The sequence below is a fragment of the Homalodisca vitripennis genome, chromosome 3, assembly GCF_021130785.1.
Source record: "Homalodisca vitripennis isolate AUS2020 chromosome 3, UT_GWSS_2.1, whole genome shotgun sequence".
In the NCBI taxonomy this organism is placed as follows: domain Eukaryota; kingdom Metazoa; phylum Arthropoda; class Insecta; order Hemiptera; family Cicadellidae; genus Homalodisca; species Homalodisca vitripennis.
This window is the reverse complement of record NC_060209.1, coordinates 176613544-176633286: the sequence shown is the minus strand read 5'-3', so window position 1 is coordinate 176633286 and position 19743 is coordinate 176613544. Positions and strand designations below refer to the sequence as shown.

Here is a 19743-nt window from a genome sequence, read left to right as displayed (position 1 = left end):
AAATAAAAATGTTAGATAGTATAACCATACTGTAAAGAAACAAAAAATGTTGGGATTTTTCAACTGTGGAGATAACTGTATGACCTTATAGCGAGGTTGCTTTGTGACTACTCAAAATGCAAAAGAAAACAGTTAGAATAATACGAGTAGAGCTACTCTACATTATAGATCCGTTCAAAACAGCTTTCATCGGGTCGGGACTGTTGACATTTCCGTACTGATAGATTTAGGAAATTACTATGTTTTGCTTACATAAGTGAACTGCTGTATAAGAAGCGGACATATAGGCCTAATATACAAGACGCAGAGGCAACTATTCAACGGGCTGACACCGCATTGTAATTCACGAACGTCTGCCCTCTCAAGCACGCGCATATTTTTACCAGGTTTTCCAATGAAAAGAGCTCAGTCTCAGGCATTGAAAGCGCGGTTGAAATGTCAATTGGCATCAGAAGCTTTTTACTCGGTGGGGGAATTATTGTCTTACAACCGGGAAAGCATGTGGAGCAGGGTGAGCAGCTATGACTGAATGTGTGAGTGAGCGAATGTATATCCCTGTATATCTACATGGTGAGTGAATGCTACGCAATTTATGTCGTTCTTTGATACTCCAGCACATCGTATACAACGTTCGGTGTCTCATACAGTACAGAAATATTATGATTATAAACTTATGAATGTTGTTTTCAGAAACACGGTGGCCGGATGAAGTGCTCAGCATGCAAGATAGTGGCGCACTCCGGTTGTATCGGCGTGCTGATGGATCGAGTCAAGTTCACGTGCAAGCCGACCTTCAGAGATGTGGGTGTGCGACAATACCGCGAGCAGACCTGCATCCACCATCACTGGGTCCACCGGCGCTCGCAGAAGGGGAAGTGCAAGCAATGCGGCAAGGTAAAACAAAACCGTATCCACAGATAGTTAGACAATACCGCGAGCAGATCTGCATCCACCATCACTGGGTCCACCGGCGCTCGCAGAAGGGGAAGTGCAAGCAATGCGGCAAGGTAAAACAAAACCTTATCCACAGATAGTTAGACAATACCGCGAGCAGACCGGCATCCACCATCACTGGGTCCACCGGCGCTCGCAGAAGGGGAAGTGCAAGCAATGCGGCAAGGTAAAACAAAACCTTATCCACAGATAGTTAGACAATACCGCGAGCAGATCTGCATCCACCATCACTGGGTCCACCGGCGCTCGCAGAAAGAAAAGTGCAAGCAGTTCGGCAAGGTAACACAACCTTATCCACATATAGTTAGACAATACCGCGAGCAGACCTGCGTCCACCTTCACTTGGTCCACCGGCGCTCGCAGAAAGAAAAGTGCAAGCAGTATGTTAAGGTAGATACAACCCGATAGAGAACACCTATTCAATATCTCTCTGTAAAAGTATCATCACCTTCTAAATATAATAGTTTCAACTCATTGCCTACCTTATATGAGAAGCGCAAACATGTATTGAGATCAAATGAAAATATCTTTCGGTAAAATGTTTATCATCTCTCCAATTTTGTATTTGTTGACGTACAACTATTATTAAAAAAACCATTTGATGTACACAACCAAATCCGTAAATAATTCAAATGTCCTTCGAGAAATATGTATTAGCAATTGTCGGATTTATTGTTTAAAGACAAATGATAATATCATCACAAAAATATTCTCAATTAAATCGAACACCTTTTATACAAATGCGTTTCATTGCCCTTGGAAAAAGCATTTCAATAATGTCTTGTTAGCACCATTGATATTAGTAGTATAAATATCTTCTCGGATAGATCAAATTTCTTGCGACAAAATGAGTATCATTACCTCTGTAATTTGACATGTACTGACAAGTGATATTTATAAAAGAAAGGTCATTTAGCTCATTATATTACAGCAAACTCTTTCTGTGATTTATTTGAACCGTTATTAGATTGCTTGCACAGTTCTGACGGACGGGATGATTTCAATGAACAGACACAAAGCTGACTAAAGTTCGTCATCTTTAATTAGTTTTGACGAGCTCGTCCGCTCCATGTAATTAATATGTAGCCTTTCTGGTACTCTCAATCATTAATGACCCTTTACTTGTCTAGCAACGTAATTTAATTAAAGTAGTTATGTTTTTGATCACTTTCACTTTTGAGTTCATTATAGCTTATAAACCTTTGTGATCAGGCATCTCAGAGTTAGAATTAACTCTAAAATTTATTTATTATGATTATCGTTACGTAAAATAATAAGTAGATAATAATTCTGTAAATATTTAAACAAATTAAACGCTAGAATTTAAAAGACAAATATAATTAATTAATCTTAGATCTTAAGTTGGAGTTTTCGGCGTCGCTGATTTTCAGTTTTAAAGGTCACCCATCCATTTATATTCTCTCATTTCTGCACAATTTATTTCGTATTTTAAAGCTGTATTTTAAAAAGTAGAAGGATTTTTAAGATGGCATAACCTATATAGTTAAATATTAGTGCATCCCCACCTTGTGTTAAGTAAGTCCTAACAGATTTGAGTATTGATAGTGACCTAATTCAATGTGTAATAAAACAGTTTACTCGTTAATTCTTCAAGTCGGAATACATTTAAATAATATAAAAAATTATAAAATCTTAATGACAGAACTTTTGAAAATTGCTATCGTTATATGTTCTAATCACAGAACAATGCGTTTCATGGAGTGGAATTTATCTTCTTTTTATGTGTGAAAAATGTAACACAAGTGGAAACACAATGAGGAAAACCTCGTTACAGTCAAACACAAAAACAGGATAAGTTGTACGAAATATAGGATATTCCAAGTCTATTGACAGAATACGTAATTCCAAACCATGCCATTGCTCAAAAACTTGGTGCACTATACAACAAATTCCCCGTGCACCAAAGGTGAGATACTGACGCTGACGACTCATTAGACACCTGTAAAAGGGGATAGATTCCCACCATCGAATCTTTGTGGTCTATGCTGTCAACATATAGGATGGAAAATGTCTGAATCCCATTATCCTTTCAAGTCATGTACAGTCGCGTAAACAAAGAAATAGAAACTAAATATTCCCAGTCCTCACTTGTAGTGTATTAATTGCATTATTATTTCCAGACATTCTTGTATGATGCATGGAAATTGATTATTTATTAATATATTACAAACATGTTTTAAAGTAGTCAAATATAATGTTCAGCTAGTCGATACAAATTGGTTAAGTTAGTACAATGCTCTTACAGTATCTCGCCTTGCACTGCAATTGTATAAAATTCTGCAATATACAGTTGTAACTGATGCGAACATACAAAATCACTACGTATACGACAGTTCAGCAAATTCCCACATGCGGCAGTTTTACATGCTTCGTGAAATATTGTGCTTATATGGTTCCAGATTCAAAAGCTTACACTCTGATAATGCTAGAGGTCGTTCTTCTATATGAGAAGCGCGATGCAGTACTCAGTTAAAAAAAGTATTCCGCATTCTCCTATATACATAAAAAAATTTGTTTGTTGATTTAAATTACCTGCAACAAATACTAACTGCCACCGAGCATTGTCAATTAAACAAAATAATTTTCTAAATTGTTCTTACATACTGCTTATTTGTCATAAAAAATAACCAATCTATCGGTAGATCATAAAACACAAATTTAGAGTGCGCTCTTACTAAGGTATTATATTAGTAACAATAACATTTTAATTGTCATTCAAATGTTATCCGATGTAATTGCTGTTTTTTGTGAAGCAAAGTAATCGTTATGATCTAACTCACTTGTAAGGAAAATCTTATTTCTTTCCAGCAAATGAAAATAGTTTTAGATTAACTTTTAAGGTATGGGACAAACTCTAAACTTCTCATACTTTTATAGTTTATTAAGTTCGATGGCTCTGTTGCATACAAAAACTTTAACACTACCTTATAGTTATCTTTTAATGGTTGTTTAAAATAATTTTAATTGTGTTTTTACTTAAAATCCGAGCAATGGATTAAATCCCAGTGTGCTTTACGACTTATTTAGTTTTATTACGACTAATTTAGTACTTTATATGTTTATTTTCATTTGTTTAAAAATGTTAACCCTTGTAATATTTGTTTGGGTAGTCCGAAAACTTTATAAACGTAAAGAATTGTCCAAAACAATAATATAATTGAATCTCTTTAGAGTTTGTAAGAATTGTTGATACAATCGTTTCTTCTCATGTTTCGTGGTTCGTCTATTTTAATTTATAAGGTTTACGTTTATTTCCCCACAAAATGAATTTTGATTGTTATATTATATGACGAATTAAATACCAACCCCTTATTTATACTAGACTTAGGACATTGTTATGTACTGAGTATGTTTTAGACCTGCAAAAATAAATACAATTATTAATTATTTGGAGAAGCTTGTGGCTGTAAAGGAATTCTTTTATTAATTTCTAAGGTTAAAATACAATCTTAATCTATTTTATCATGTTATTTATCTTGATTTATCAACAAACATAATTCATTCCTAATGCCATAAATTAATCTTTATATTTAATCGAAACTTTTTTGCAAACATAAATTACAAGAAATCACAATTGCGTTCTTGAGGTGTCTATAAAAACGTTAAGATATACAAAGTATATAAAAATCACATTAGTTCGAATTTACTAAGAAACCTAAATTAAATTTCAACATTGTTTTTAACAAATCACTTTGAACGGAAGTGTCAAAAATAATTAAAGCAAACTTTTCCATTTTACCATAGGAAAGGAAAATATAAAAGTATGCTTTTAGTCTTTGGTGTATTATATAGAAACAATTCAAGAATTAAAAAAATAAAATCAAGCACAATATGTTACAGGAATATTGGTCTCAATTTCTAAAGTGACTTAATTTACAATCTTGGATCGAACGATGTAGATGAGGGAAGGTGGGGTTTGATACAACATGGTTTATATTAAACTATATTGATTCCTACGATGACAGTTTCACGAAAGGCTTTGTGGCAGTGACAAGTGTATAAAGCTCAATGTTAATACCCAGTGAGGATAGGCAACATCAACAGATGTACGTTCCACTATGACTGTGGCAGTACTATACTGCAGTTTATATGGCCCTAATCGTCTTATTGTTAGACGTACACGGTGTGGTATGTTATGTCTTATGTTACCTTTAAATACCTAAGTAATCTGTCTTTTAAGTTATAATGGGAAAATGTGTCACTTTTTAATAATCATGTCACCTTAAACTAATTAAAATCAGTCCTTCGTACATTTTCTTTTAAAATATAACCTTTTGAGCTTCCTTGTTGCTAAACCAACTGTACTGTGAGTAGCCATGCAATATAATAATAATAATAATAATAAAATTGAATTAATTTAGTTTTATTTTTAATTTAGAATAGAGATTAATTTAATCCGATATTTCAATTTGATAGGCAATGCTATTATAAATCTGTCATTGTACAGCATAACAGTGTTATAATAGTTATATTTACAGCAGGGAAAATATAGATATACATTCCTTCTATTGAACTCTGTACTTCGTACTTGTGATAACAATGAAAATGACTAGCACAAATTTCTTTATTTGGATATCATGTACAAAATGGCGAATAAACTCCGGGAGAGAAGGGTTTATTTGTAGTCTTCCCACGTGATCACCACAGAACTCTCCTATGACAGGGAAGATTCCTGCAGGAAGTAAGAATTACAATTATTTATTTATTTATGCTGATAGCTTTCAACTTGTTTTCTCTGCACATATAGAAAGTAATATGTTACACGAATATTGGCCTCAATTTCTAAAGTGACTTAATTTACAATCTTGGATGTAGAGGAGGGAAGGTGGGGTTTGATACAACATGGTTGATATTAAACTATATTGATTCCTACGATGACAGTTTCACGAAAGGCTTTGTGGCAGTGACAAGTGTATAAAGCTCAATGTTAATACCCAGTGAGGATAGGCAACATCAACAGATGTACGTTCCACTATGACTGTGGCAGTACTATACTGCAGTTTATATGGCCCTAATCGTCTTATTGTTAGACGTACACAGTGTGGTATGTTATGTCTTATGTTACCTTTAAATACCCAAGTAATCTATCTTTTAAGTTATAATGGGAAAATGTGTTACTTTTTAATTATCATGTCACCTTAAACTAATTAAAATCAGTCCTTCGTACATTTTTAAAATATAACCTTTTGAGCTTCCTTGTTGCTAAACCAACTGTACTGTGAGTAGCCATGCAATTTAATATAATAATAATAATAAAATTGAATTAATTTAGTTTTATTTGTCATTTAGAATAGAGATTAATTTAATCCGAATTATTATTTCAATTTGATAGGCAATGCTATTAGAAATCTGTCATTGTACAGCATAACAGTGTTATAATAGTTATATTTACAGCAGGGAAAATATAGATATATATTCCTTCTATTGAACTCTGTACTTCGTACTTGTGATAACAATGAAAATGACTAGCACAAATTTCTTTATTTGGATATCATGTACAAAATGGCGAATAAACTCCGGGAGAGAAGGGTTTATTTGTAGTCTTCCCACGTGATCACCACAGAGCTCCTATGACAGGGAAGATTCCTGCAGGAAGTAAGAATTACAATTATTTACAGTATTTATTTATGCTGATAGCTTTCAACTTGTTTTCTCTGCACATATAGAAAGTAATTAAATCCATACTTGTACGTACATCTTTGACGTCTATCACGGTTGGCGCAATGTCTCAACTGCCAGACATAATGCATGAAATTGAGAATCAATATTAGGCCTAAACCTAATGGTGAGCGGTGTATTATGCATGTTGATGGTCGTAAGCCAGAAAACTTACTTTTACAATCCTGTCCTCTTAATATGAGTGGTGTGTTGTGGGTTTTGTTGTTAATCATAACGCTAGAAATAACATTTTTCACAACAAATTCCACAAAAATAAGTAAAGGTTGGTAATTGTAGAGAAAAGGCGGTGTAGAAAGTGTACTAGGGTGTTCTCTAGAAGAATTTATGACGCTTTACTTTGTGCTACAAATTAGGCATAAATTGTTAAGGAACATAAAAATCATCCATAGTTTCTTTGCAGTGGAACAGTCTGCCCGGCAACCCACTTACAACCATCAGTCCTTTTTGATTCACACGAGTTAACAAAACTCATATTTATCTTGAAAATATTTATTTACGTGATCATATTTGGTCTTACGCTGCAGCGTTAATACTTTGTTTATAGCTTGATTTGACGCTTAAAGGATCGTGAAGGATACAGATTGTTTTAAATATTAGCCACCGTTCAGTGATACAAGTAATTAATAGCGCTACGTCTCGAGATCTTTCAATCTGATTAATTTTCTCAGGTGAATAACTAACCTAATACATAACTACAGTCATGTTGAAATGTTGTAGATTGAGCTTATATTGGTACTGATAACTTACTTACATTAAAACATAAAACCAATATTTAATACTTTTATTATTTTGTGAGGCCTTTCGATATCAAGGATATCTTCTTCAGACACATCACAAAAGTAAATACAAAAAGTAAATTTTATTTTAATAATAGTTAAACATATGTGATTTAATATTAATTCGTCCTGTGTGGTGTAGTGTGTAAACAAAATTAAATTATTACTGGTATTATACTATATAAATTTTGAATGTTATTTTTGTAATCTTCGTTTTAGTAATATTGAATTTTGTATTGGTCCATCTTCTTGATTTATTAAATCTTCTGTGTTTGTTTGATTAATGTAATATGACTCCCATGCATTTAAATATCTTGGAGTGTTAACATGTTTTAATAGTTTTAGGTTTTTGTGTGATATAGTGTGTCCAGGATTGATACAGTGGTGTGCGACGGCCGATTTTTCTTTTCTGTTGAATTTAATGTGGGAGCAATGTTCTTTATATCGTGTATGAATTTTTCTTCTTGTTTGTCCAATGTATTTTTGTTGCAGTCATCACATTTAATTTGGTATATTCCTGATTTATTAATAATTTCTTCGTCATCTTTTGGATTTTTCAATTTATTCTTCAAGTGGCTTGTTGTTTTATATGTGACCTTTTTATTTGTATGTTTTTTATTTTTATTTATGTATTTTTATTTGAATCAAACAACTCACTTCCGTTTTTAGATATTTTAGTAATAAAAAACACAATTTCAAAGCGTTTAGAATTCGATATATATATATATATATATATATATATATCGTAAACCAACACACACTGATCGTTTTATAACAAATGACTCAAATCATCCACCAACACAAAAACGAGCAGTCTTCCATTCATTGATATATAGATTATTAAACACTCCTCTATCACAATGAAATTTTAAAAAGAACTTCAGTGTATAAAAGATGTTGCCGTTTTTAATGGATATAAAACAGATTTAGTCGAACATATATTTAAAAAAGCTCAAAAGAAACATGAAAAAAGTCAAAGACAACACTTTTATCTACTAACGACACAAACACGAATTGGATTAGCACTACATGGACAAATATATCAAAAGATGTACAAAAATCATTCAAAAAACAAACAATTAAAAAGTTCACATATAAAACAACAAGCCACTTGAAGAATAAATTAAAAAATCCAAAAGATGACGAAGAAATTATTAATAAATCAGGAATATACCAAATTAAATGTGATGGCTGCAACAAAAAATACAATGGACAAACAAGGAGAAAAATTCATACACGATATAAAGAACATTGCTCCCACATTAAATTCAACAGTAAAAAAAAACTCGGCCGTCGCATACCACTGTATCAATACTGGACACACTATATCACAGAAAAACCTAAAACTATTAAAACATGTTAACACTCCAAGATATTTGAATGCATGGGAGTCATATTACATTAATCAAACAAACACAGAAGATTTAATAAATCAAGAAGATGGACCAACACAAAATTCAATATTACTAAAACGAAGATGACAAAAATAACATTCATAAATTTATATAGTATAATACCAGTAATAATTTAATTGTATTTACACAATACGCCACACAGGACAAATTAATATTAAATCACATATGTTTAACTATTATTAAAATAAAATTTACTTTTTGTATTTACTTTTGTGATGTGTCTGTATTTAATTAATTTAAATGTTTTGTACCAGAATAACAAAATTGTTTTCGTCCCATCTATTTGAAGTTGTTGAATGTTTTAATTGCAATATTACTATAAGAACGAGTTTAAACACTATAGTTTCTCTAAGCTCGTACTTCCCCATATATTTCTATATATACATTATTGAATATAATTTATTTTCAGATTGCTAAATTTGAGTAATCTCATCTAATATTTGAGGTTATATACATTACGTACCGCAACTCTTTGCAATTGAATCAACGGTTCTTATTATGAAATAAATGTTCCTATTATTTCCCTAAATAATAATATGTGAGGTACAAATCGCGTGATTGAAATTCGGCTTGATAGAATTAAGGAAAAAGTCACCATGCAAGTTAATTCCGTCAAACTAATATGTGTTTTAATCAAATCAGGATTACAACTGTAATATTGCCAAACTTCTGTGTTCACGTTAGCCACCGAATTCAAGAGTCAAATAACGTAAAGGCATGATTGATTGTTAATTAAGCCATCGTATTGCGTTGTTTACCGTTTCATTTTGACGTAGATTGATTATTTTCATGAATAATTACTATAGTTTCGTAGTGCTTTTTACTGACGTTATCCAATTCACCTAGAAATGCTCAATGTCTTTCATACATTCAGAGATTGGTGATTTGTTCATTCATACAACATCGAGTAATTTGAAATTATTAGGTTGGCTGAATTTTTTACTACGCGTGTGGTTTTTAAACCTTAGTTTTGTTGCATTTTTCACAATTTAGTATTTAACTAAAGGCTTAAAACATTTATTGTTGGGAATTTTCTTGTACGTGTGAAAAATTCAAAGTCAAATTTCAAGAACATATACGTAATAGCAACATACTATTAATTATTTTATTAATTCATTAAACAATTGGGATCATAGGAAACTTACTTAGAAATGCATTTTATTAATATCTTTGAATGCCAAATATAATGTTGTTAGTCTTCTTTCTTTTCTTTTAAAGTTTATATTTTAAACTAAGCATTCTTGTTAATATTGAATACTAGAGTTCAGTATTAGTCAAATTTTAATAGCGTTTTAGAGTTCTTTGTTTACAGCTTGTTGATGGCAATGGTTCCATTATACCAAAAAGGTATAACACAACGTTTCGCGGATTGGAATCTATCCTCTTCGTCAGGTGGGGGGAGGTATTAATACATAAAAATTGATAAACAAGAAGAAGAAAAGAATGGAACAAAAACGTACCCAAGTTTGGAGTCCAGTGTGTTTACCTTTTTGTAGCATTTAAAGGCTAATATTTGAAATCTTGTTGTAGTGTTATTATGTTTCTTGTATTATATAACAATTCACAATGAAGTCAAACACTGAACTTTTGTCGCAACATAAAGCTACTATCAAACATTTCGAAAGCTATAAAAGAAAACTGCTCTAGGATATAAGTAACTTGGCTACAGAAAGACATTGTTATTTCATTTGGAAATTCTCGGAGTAATTTACGTATTTCAATTAGTGAATAATTTTTGTCTTAATAAAAATTATACTACAATGAATTTTAGATCCAAATAGTGTAACTAGAGAAAATCTATAGGTTTTAGTGAAAGTGAAAAATTGAGCGATAAAAGTTTATAAAATTATTAAAGCTAATTTAGAAACTTCCTTAAAGTATTTTTATTTTTAAACTATACTGTTTAAACTTTAAATAAAATTCTTACTTATTTATATTTGGTTAACTCCATTCTTATTGAATATTTTAATACAGACATACAGTATATTTTATAACAGTCATAAACCATTCTAAATTATTTATTTTTGTTCTTTTTAATTTACTAAGCCAGGCTCATAAAACGCCTATAAACGTTTATAAATATGTTTTTCATAATTCACTTTGAATCGTTAAATATACAGTTTATTTCTAATGATGAACATGATTATTCAAATTAACAGCTAATCGAAATAGGAAATTATGAATTTGCGTGATAATACAGTACTGAATAACTATATACCTTTCTGCGAGTAAATTAAAACGTATATACATAATTATGCATATTTTATTGAGTATTTTCTATTCTTTTTTTAGCAATATGTAAAAAGTATTTATTATATTATATAAATAAATCAATCAGAATCTAATATAAACTATAGTAAACGCATGATTTTAGAATAATTATGAATTAATAACTCTTCTAAATCATTTACTTTTCTAATAAAAACTTTACTGCCATTTTAATGGCAAGTAAAGTTAAACGCATGTTCTACAATAGACTTTATCATGTTCGTTTCGGATCAGACATGTTTATTAATATAACCCATTAGAGTAACCAACACACAAAATCTAAGCAATGTCAAACATGCGATCCCTAACCAACAGAGGTGAGCTGACTCGGCTCTTTATTTTGCTACGGCAACTGTTTTCTCGACTGTAGGGATTTTGTGTGATTTTAGCCTCAACAGGAGCATTCCACAACAAACAATAGAGAAAGCTTGGTGTCTTAGATGTACAGTGAACAAACTTAAGAAAATGGTTTGGTTGTAAAATGCAGTTTTATAAGACGATGTATTAAAAAATGCGTTTTTATCAAATGATAGAGAAGATAGCAACCAAACTACCTATTATCGTGTAAAGAGACTATGGTTACCTAAATTTTGAACTGTGGTAGGTGTCCCAAAAGTTAAATGGGGTTTGGAAGCAGCCTATATTTAACTTTTGAACCAAAGAGAATTAAAAAATATTTCGGGGCGTGTAATTCCACACCCTGTAGCAGTATTTGATAGATTTTAAGTTACCATCAGCATCTTCAAGTGAGGGGTTGGAAGCAACTCAGAAATGTTGGAAAGATTAACCCAATGGGTTTTATAACAATTTCAACATGTCGAGAAGACATAACTAACGAGATCTTCAAAATGAGATGGCATACAACGGGATTAGTGTTAAAAACGTTTTACCCCTTCCTAAAAAATCTTTTGAATCAACCAACATTGTCCTCAGGCTATGTTTTATTACATTTTCCCAAATTGCATTTTTATTTCTCAATCGTTCGAAAATTAAGTGGAAACGGGACTTTTGAACACCCGGTACATAAAGTTTTAGCTAATAGCATTAAAATATAAATATCTTGACTATCATAAAAATAATAGCAAGTGACCATTGTACTGAAAATTATTGTTGGCGTATATGAAACTATAAAAGTTGTGGCTTGTAAATTACAACTGCATTAAAGTATTTTGCAGACACCGTTATAAAGCCTACTAAAATGTTTATGCCTGCCATATAAACTTACTTTACTGCTTAGGCTCATAAAGTTAGTGTGGTTTTCATTTTTACTGCTATCATGATTCAGATACCGATACAACTGTATGGTGATAATGTCATTTCTGATATATCAATTTGTTCTGATTTAATACCAGTAGGCGCTAATCTTTAACGCAGTTAAATTAGTACAGTGTGCGCTCGATATAGAAATTTAACTTTTGAAATATGAACAAGCAAACGATAGGTTCTGTACTCATATATAATAGTTCAATAGGGGATAGCATAAACGATAAAGGACTGAAAAAGAATACGGGGTTTTAAAATAATTAGTTCCTGTTCACAATTTAATTACTGGTTCTGCAAGTTTCCAAACTCACCTCAATGAGATTATGCTGATCAACTGAATAATAAAATATGTGCATAGAAATAGTGTATCTGCAAAATCCAATGCTCTGATCTTTTGCCCGTACGATTTTAAAAATCAAAGTTACTGACAAACTATAGAATAGGAGATATGATCGATGAAAAACATTTAAATTGATTTATAGTCGAATAGATATAACTTCCGTATCGGGGTGGTGGGGCGTTCTGACGTTGGAGTGAGAGGGAGAACTGCCTGGTTGGCTACCTGACCAATAGGAGCGAGGAGCGTCTGACGCGGTTGCCATAGCAACAGGCACTGTTGCCACATCGGCAAAGGCATATTGGAAAAAGCGGTAGGCTTATTTTACTGCACGCTGGTACATCTGGAGGGTTTGTTCCTAATTATTGCTTGTTATTTGCTTCAAAGCAAACCACAGACTACCATGAAGAAATGAACCATTTTCAAAATGGTTCAGAGAATCAATTCTACCTAACCTTTCTGCTCCATCGGTTATTGTTATGGACAACGCCCCATACCACTCCAAGATTTTAGATAAGGCCCCAACGCAACGTAACAAAAAAGCGGAAATTCAGGCGTGGCTTCGCGAGCATAACATACAATTTGCAGAAGATTTTACAAAAGCCGAGTTGTTAGAAATATGTGAAATGAATAAACCACCGGTCCCCAAGTATATTATAGATGAGATGGCTAAAGCCCAAGGACATAAAATTGTCAGACTACCACCTTACCATTACCATTTCAATGCAATAGAGATGGTTTGGGCACAAGTTAAGGGACACGTTGCTCGGAACAATAAAACATTTAACATGACTGAAGTTAGGAGGTTAATCGAAGAAGGACTTCAACAAGTTACAACCGTAGAATGGACGGATATCGTAAAGCACACAAAAAATGTATTTTAGAAGCGTGGGCACAAGAAGGTCTCATTGAAACAGCAGTAGAGGAAATGATAATTCACGTGAATGGAGATGACAGTGACAGTGAAACTAGTGACCTTGAAGATTTTGCTGACGAATATAGAGTGCAAACTGACCAAGGAACACAGGAAATATACGTCAACAGAATGTATGCTGACGGTGTTTGAAGTATTTTGACAGCCCCCGCAATAAATATATTCGTGCTGTGAATGCAATATTAGGTTTTCAGAGTACCCAAATTATTTGTCCTTCACGATATCCGAATTATTTAGTAGTTGTAGATTATTATATAGTATAATGGTAACATATTAATATCGCACATATTTGTGTTAAGTTAGAGAAATTTCGTTTCAGATTACTAGTGTAAACAATCAAAAGACAACACACACTGACGCGTTGTTTGTTGGTAAGTACGATGGCGCGCACCGTCTGATGTTCTCTTCTCAGTGTTCGGTAAGAAAGTGACCGCTCACGGCAGTGCCCGCACCAACGCGGCAACACCGCGGCATCAGTCTCCCCACTCCTCGCTGCCCCTCCACACGCTTCCAATACGGAAGTTACATCTATTCAACTATAATTCTAAATTGCCTGATAATCAGTATCAGAACTGTGCAACGTTTACTCACTCAACTACCTTGCCACATACGGTTCGCGTAACAATTTCCAACTATCTGTATAAGAAAACTTTCCCGAGCATGGTTTTTATTTTACATAAAACGTTATTCAAATGATTGTGAAAAGTCGTGTAACTATTTCCTCTTACTGTCATTCTATAAGTTTTTCTATTTCTAGTTAATTTTCTACACTACCTACAGTAAGGTAACTCTATTGTAGACCATTAATTAATATATAATGTGTACGTAAATTTCACGACGTATCATGGTTTCATTAGAGGTGAAAGTTACATTATTTGTCATTTCTATTATCTTTTGTTATATTTTTGTTTGTATTTGTATTTTACGTTGAGATATTCGTAAATATATATATTTATATATTCTTGTATTTACTAGTACCAAAATGAGATTAATTAACTGTATGCATTGTTTACACCCAGAATTGTTCAACGAGTATTTAAAATTGATTTGAGTAACAGTTTTTCTCGCCACATTGATTCGTTATTTTCCAAAATAAGTAATAGGTAAGAACTACTGGTTTGACCAATTCATGCGTGCAGGAATGTTTTATTTAACGCGTAGAGTTTACTGTAAACATTTAACCCTTAATAGCCCCTATAACCCTAAACCGCCTAAATAAATAACAGCGGCTTTTTTGTAAGTGATAAAACTAGTTATTGTACTCAATAGTAAGGAGATTTGGGGCTTTTTGAGGTTTCAAATCTGATATTTGAAAGAGTAACGCAAAAAATGTTTTAAATTTCCTTTAGACAGTTTGACCCTAGTTGTGTTTCGTTTAATTGAATGGGCCTGGTAATTTTCTTACAATATGACAAATGAAACCTGTCTTTTTAAAGGAATATTTTTTATAACTCGGGCACGATTTCTCAGACTTTGTACAACAGAGGAAGTGTTGAGACCTGACGACATGGCGTCAGATGTCATTGGGTAGAGCGGAAGCGGTGAGGAAAAGTTTAAGGGAACAAACAATAGGGTTACAATATGCTTCTCCCTTTTTATTTCGTGTTTTATTTTCACAACTCTTCCGTGTAGTTTCCCCCCTTTTTAACATTACATTCAGTATTAAAAATAACACTGCAGGTTGTAAACCGTGGTGTTTCAATCACATACGTTGATTTTTTTTTATTCCTTTTATAACAGAATGAGGTGGTTGTTGGTAGTGGGATCTTCTTAGATTATTTGCCGAATTGGACTTAAGATTCCCCTGAATAAATTATGAAAATCATTAGATGGCTTCCTATAGTAAAATCAATTGTGGGTATTAGATTCAAAGATAGACGGAACTTAGTATAGATTAATCTCAAAACTTGATATGCCTTCAATCAATTTAATAATTCAACAAAAGTGTAATTTTGTTATAAAAACGTTTATTTACGATTTAAGTATTGTAATTCATTCCAGGTAATATACTCATTTATGATGATAAACTATCACGAAGAAATATAGTTTATACTATTTAGTTTATACGTACATTAGTGTATACTATCAAACTGGATAATCAATAGCATGAAGTTGAAAATGAGTCACTTAATTTTTTACTTTCTTTTTTATAAAAATATTTATGTAATCTTTAACCACTCACTTGGAACTCACCACAAACCCGCATGATTTGTAATAGTATAATTTTATAAACTAACAAAATTAATAGTTGGGTTTACTATGTCCCCAATATTTCTAATATGTATTTAAAATTAACGGCTATATCCTATGACTTAATTCATTTGTCAATTTGGCACAAAAACAGTATGTATAAATCATATATTTTTAATTAATACACTAATTTATTTTATACATTACCAATTGTTTATACAGTGCGAGTTAAAAGAATGGATACACTCTTTTTAGTTTTTTATGGATAAAGATGGAGGGATGGAATTTAGGATACCCATCTAGAAAATAGAAGTGAACTTTTTAGTTACTGTTACAACTTTGCCCATTTCCCCAAAATAGGATTTTGGAAAGGCGGCTCAACATTTTTAAGTGTAAAGTCTCTCATTTGAAAAGTCTTGATAGAAGAACAAGAAGAAGAACAGTTGAAGCTAGAGCTTTATATCTCAACCCAGAACAAAGTGGCACTCATTGAAATTAATTAATTGAAAAGCATGGCAGGATCCTGCTCAACGTTCAATGCATAAAGATAGAAAAATGAAACTCAGGATACCACTCTAGGACTTAATGGGTCTTTATATATAACAATGTTGGGCCTCCCTCCCCCCCCCCCAAAACCCCATTTTTGGAAAATGGGCAATGTTGTAATATCTACTAAAAATTTAACTTATATTTCCTAGAAAGATGTCACGAGTTCTACTCCTCCATCTTTATCCATCAAAAACTAAACCGAGTGTATCTATACTTTTAACTCACACTGTATATTAAATTATTATTTATGCAGTATATTTACTTAAAATTGAATGGATCTAAAATGAAGCAATACTTAAAGAACTATACTATTATAGAAGGCTACGTACTACTGAAGATAGAAAGTACTCAAATGAAACGCAGAAATCAAATTCAAATACTTAAAAATGTTCAAACACAAGACAACGTGACTGAAATGGCATGGTCACTCTACTATTATCAGAACTACCTATTGATAGATATATCCGCGCTGCCACGGACTAGGCCTATGCAACGATTCTGAGGTCTTGTAGTTTGATAATTATACTACAATTAGGTATAGGTCTTTTAGGAATAAACTTCACATAACAGGTTTTGTATGAAAAAGTACGTCGCATTTTATCTTCTGACCTTAAATTCATGAACTCTAAATTTTACTCCTGAATTTGAACAAACTAACTTAAATGGTTTTAGTACCAGGTGCTGACTTAAACAGGCACAAAGCAAGTTATTAGGCTACCAGAATGAATTTTTGCTAAGGTGAGATAATTAGAGCTATAACATTTAAACCAATTTTAATTTTATCATTGAGGAGGAGCCACGTGGACGATTACCGTGGTAAATATCACAAATCGTCCTATTTAATCTCAACCCATTCCGGACATCACCAGTGCAATGTAAAAAACTTTTCTTGATAAGATAACAAAGCAAATTTTAAAATCCTTTAATGTAAATCCTGACACTATCAGAGCAATTACATTTGTTCAATTATACAGTAAAATTCGTCTTAAATGGACAGCTTAACCCTGACATAACCAGCTCAATCTCACAATACATTAACTTTAAAAACATGTTAGTTGCCAGTGATTTAGCACACTAATCGCATTAATGTTATTAACTATAAATTGACTCAATTAGACTTACGGTCTGTTGTTAATTAGTGTAATGTCCACTATAAATAGTTTAATCAAACATGATCTGAATTGTAAATTAGGCACTTCCAAGTCTTAAAACTTTACATGGATTATTTTATGTTATGAAATATTTATTTAATTTAATATGTTTTTCGAAATTATTTATAACATAAAAATTATTTACAAAAGCTATCGTTTTATCTGTGACACTTTTAGAAAGTTAAATGCCTGACAGACCGATTCAAAAGGCGTCATTAAAATTATAGAAATATATGTCACTCTGTTAGCAATCAATTTAGTAATGAAAACTAAAAATATTGTAGTTTATTTTGTCATTAAAGAAGAAATAATGTTTCTCAAAATTATAAATCTTACAATGCAAAATTTCCTTTGGAGTGCTCTTTCACGAAATTAATTAATAGGTCAACGTGTTACAGGAAGAATGACAGTACCGCAGATAATATTCACTGTAGTTAGATATTTGAAAACTGATTTTTACGACTTACATGTAGTTTATTACTTAGCGCGATGTAAGAAAAAGGGGGTAATAGTAAACGGTGTAATAAAACAGCGCGATATAAAACCTCAAGTCAAGTCAACAATACGAGAGAACAGAATGTTGTAACCTTTTGCTTGCACTCTTACCCTTTTCACCTCAAATTTTCTTGAACCAGATAAATCTGCTGCTTCTCATTCTTCCTTCAATGAAATCTGACACCATGTCAGATTTTACCTCGCTCTTTGTCGTGCATGTTCTTTCTTCGTTTACAAATTTTATTTATTCTGCAATGTTCTCTTTGACATTTTGGTTAGACCAATGTTAAAAGTCCGCTAACGCTTGACGAAAACTCATTGACTGACTTGATGTCACTTCGGGGTGAGAGAGAGGAAGGGAGGGGGAGGGAGTGAGAGGGAGAAAGAGATAGAGAGAGAGAGAACTCGAGTGATAGGTTTCCTTAACGTTCATCCAGTAAACATTGTGTATTTTTCACTTTCGTACCAAAAATAAAGATTTGGTATGCATTCGAAGCTATTAAACCAAAAAGAAACGAATTATTGTAGTATTGACACAAATTTGATCGAAACATCGATGACGTATTTACTTTGATATTGCAGGCATTAACCTCTCGATATACCGGCCCCCATAAACCGGCCCATTGTGAACTCACAAACACAATCAAAGCTCGTTTGTGTGCCGTCATGACGTCAGCGACATGTTGATGAAACGTAAACAGGAAAACCGATTCTGATCAAACGCGACTTGAACCGTGCGTGGGCTACCCGGTTGTTGATCAGTGAATCCCGTACCAGCAGAAGGTTCCGTGCACAACATCCTTACAAAGTACCGGAGACAATGTAGGTCAATGTCTGGAATTGACATGTCTTTGATATCTCAGTCCTTTGTGGTAAGACGAAGAGTAATTGCAGAGTTCATTATGTAAACATAATCAAAGGCAATAAGCTCCCTAGCATGAGAAAATGTCCTCTTTTGAACAATAATGCAGCTAACCTGCATGATGATTTCTACTAACTATTGTGTTCACGTGAAATCTCACGTCATCAGTGATCATCATGTTTGCAGCACTGAAAATATATTTTTAACGAATCACCAATGTTTGAATCGTCAGACGAGGTTTGGATTATCCTTTTCACGATATAAATATGTACGGTATGGAAAATCTACTGAAACTGTAGACGAATACAATGCGTTGGGTTTTCAAAGCAGCTTTATTGATATTTAAATGAAAAATAAGAATAATTTTTTTCCTTTCTTTATTTTTAACACGTAAAATATATGAATAAGTTTGACATACCAATTGCATTAATTTCATATAAATAAAGGGTGGCGCAGAGAAACGGGAAATTTTGAAATAATCATAAGAAACCAATGAATTGTACAAACAACTTTTTAATGCTTAAAATGTGTTAGGCAAAAGTTGAAATTACCTGAGAAATGTTGAAAATAGTAATAAAGTTAAAGCCACTTTTTAAAAATAACATCAGTTAAGTGCTGTCCATTGCGCCTAACACATTTATTCAATCGATTTCGAAAACTTATCAGTGCGCGACGCAATGTGTTCTCTGGGATGTTGGCGACGTGTTCTTCAATCTGAGTCTTGAACTCAAAAAGATTTCTTGGCCTAGTCTGTTACACAACGCTCTTTAGATGTCCCCATAGAAAGAAGTCGCATACTGAGAGGTATGGAGACCTTGGAGGCCAAGTGACGTTAGCGTTGAAATTATG

The 19743-nt window shown here is 32.6% G+C and overlaps 1 protein-coding gene across 9 annotated transcripts in view; it reads left to right on the top strand.

The window, feature by feature from the left end:
* Positions 1-19743, top strand: part of LOC124357810 (eye-specific diacylglycerol kinase) — a 613754-nt gene that overhangs the window by 476841 nt on the left and 117170 nt on the right. For all 9 annotated transcript variants that reach the window (XR_006921984.1, XR_006921983.1, XR_006921985.1 and 6 more), the window contains one exon: positions 691-894. Coding sequence is in view for 2 of the 9 variants with exons in the window: in XM_046809866.1 (XP_046665822.1) it covers positions 691-894 (204 nt within the window). In the remaining 7 variants the exon portion in view is untranslated. The remainder of the gene's footprint in view (positions 1-690; positions 895-19743) is intronic.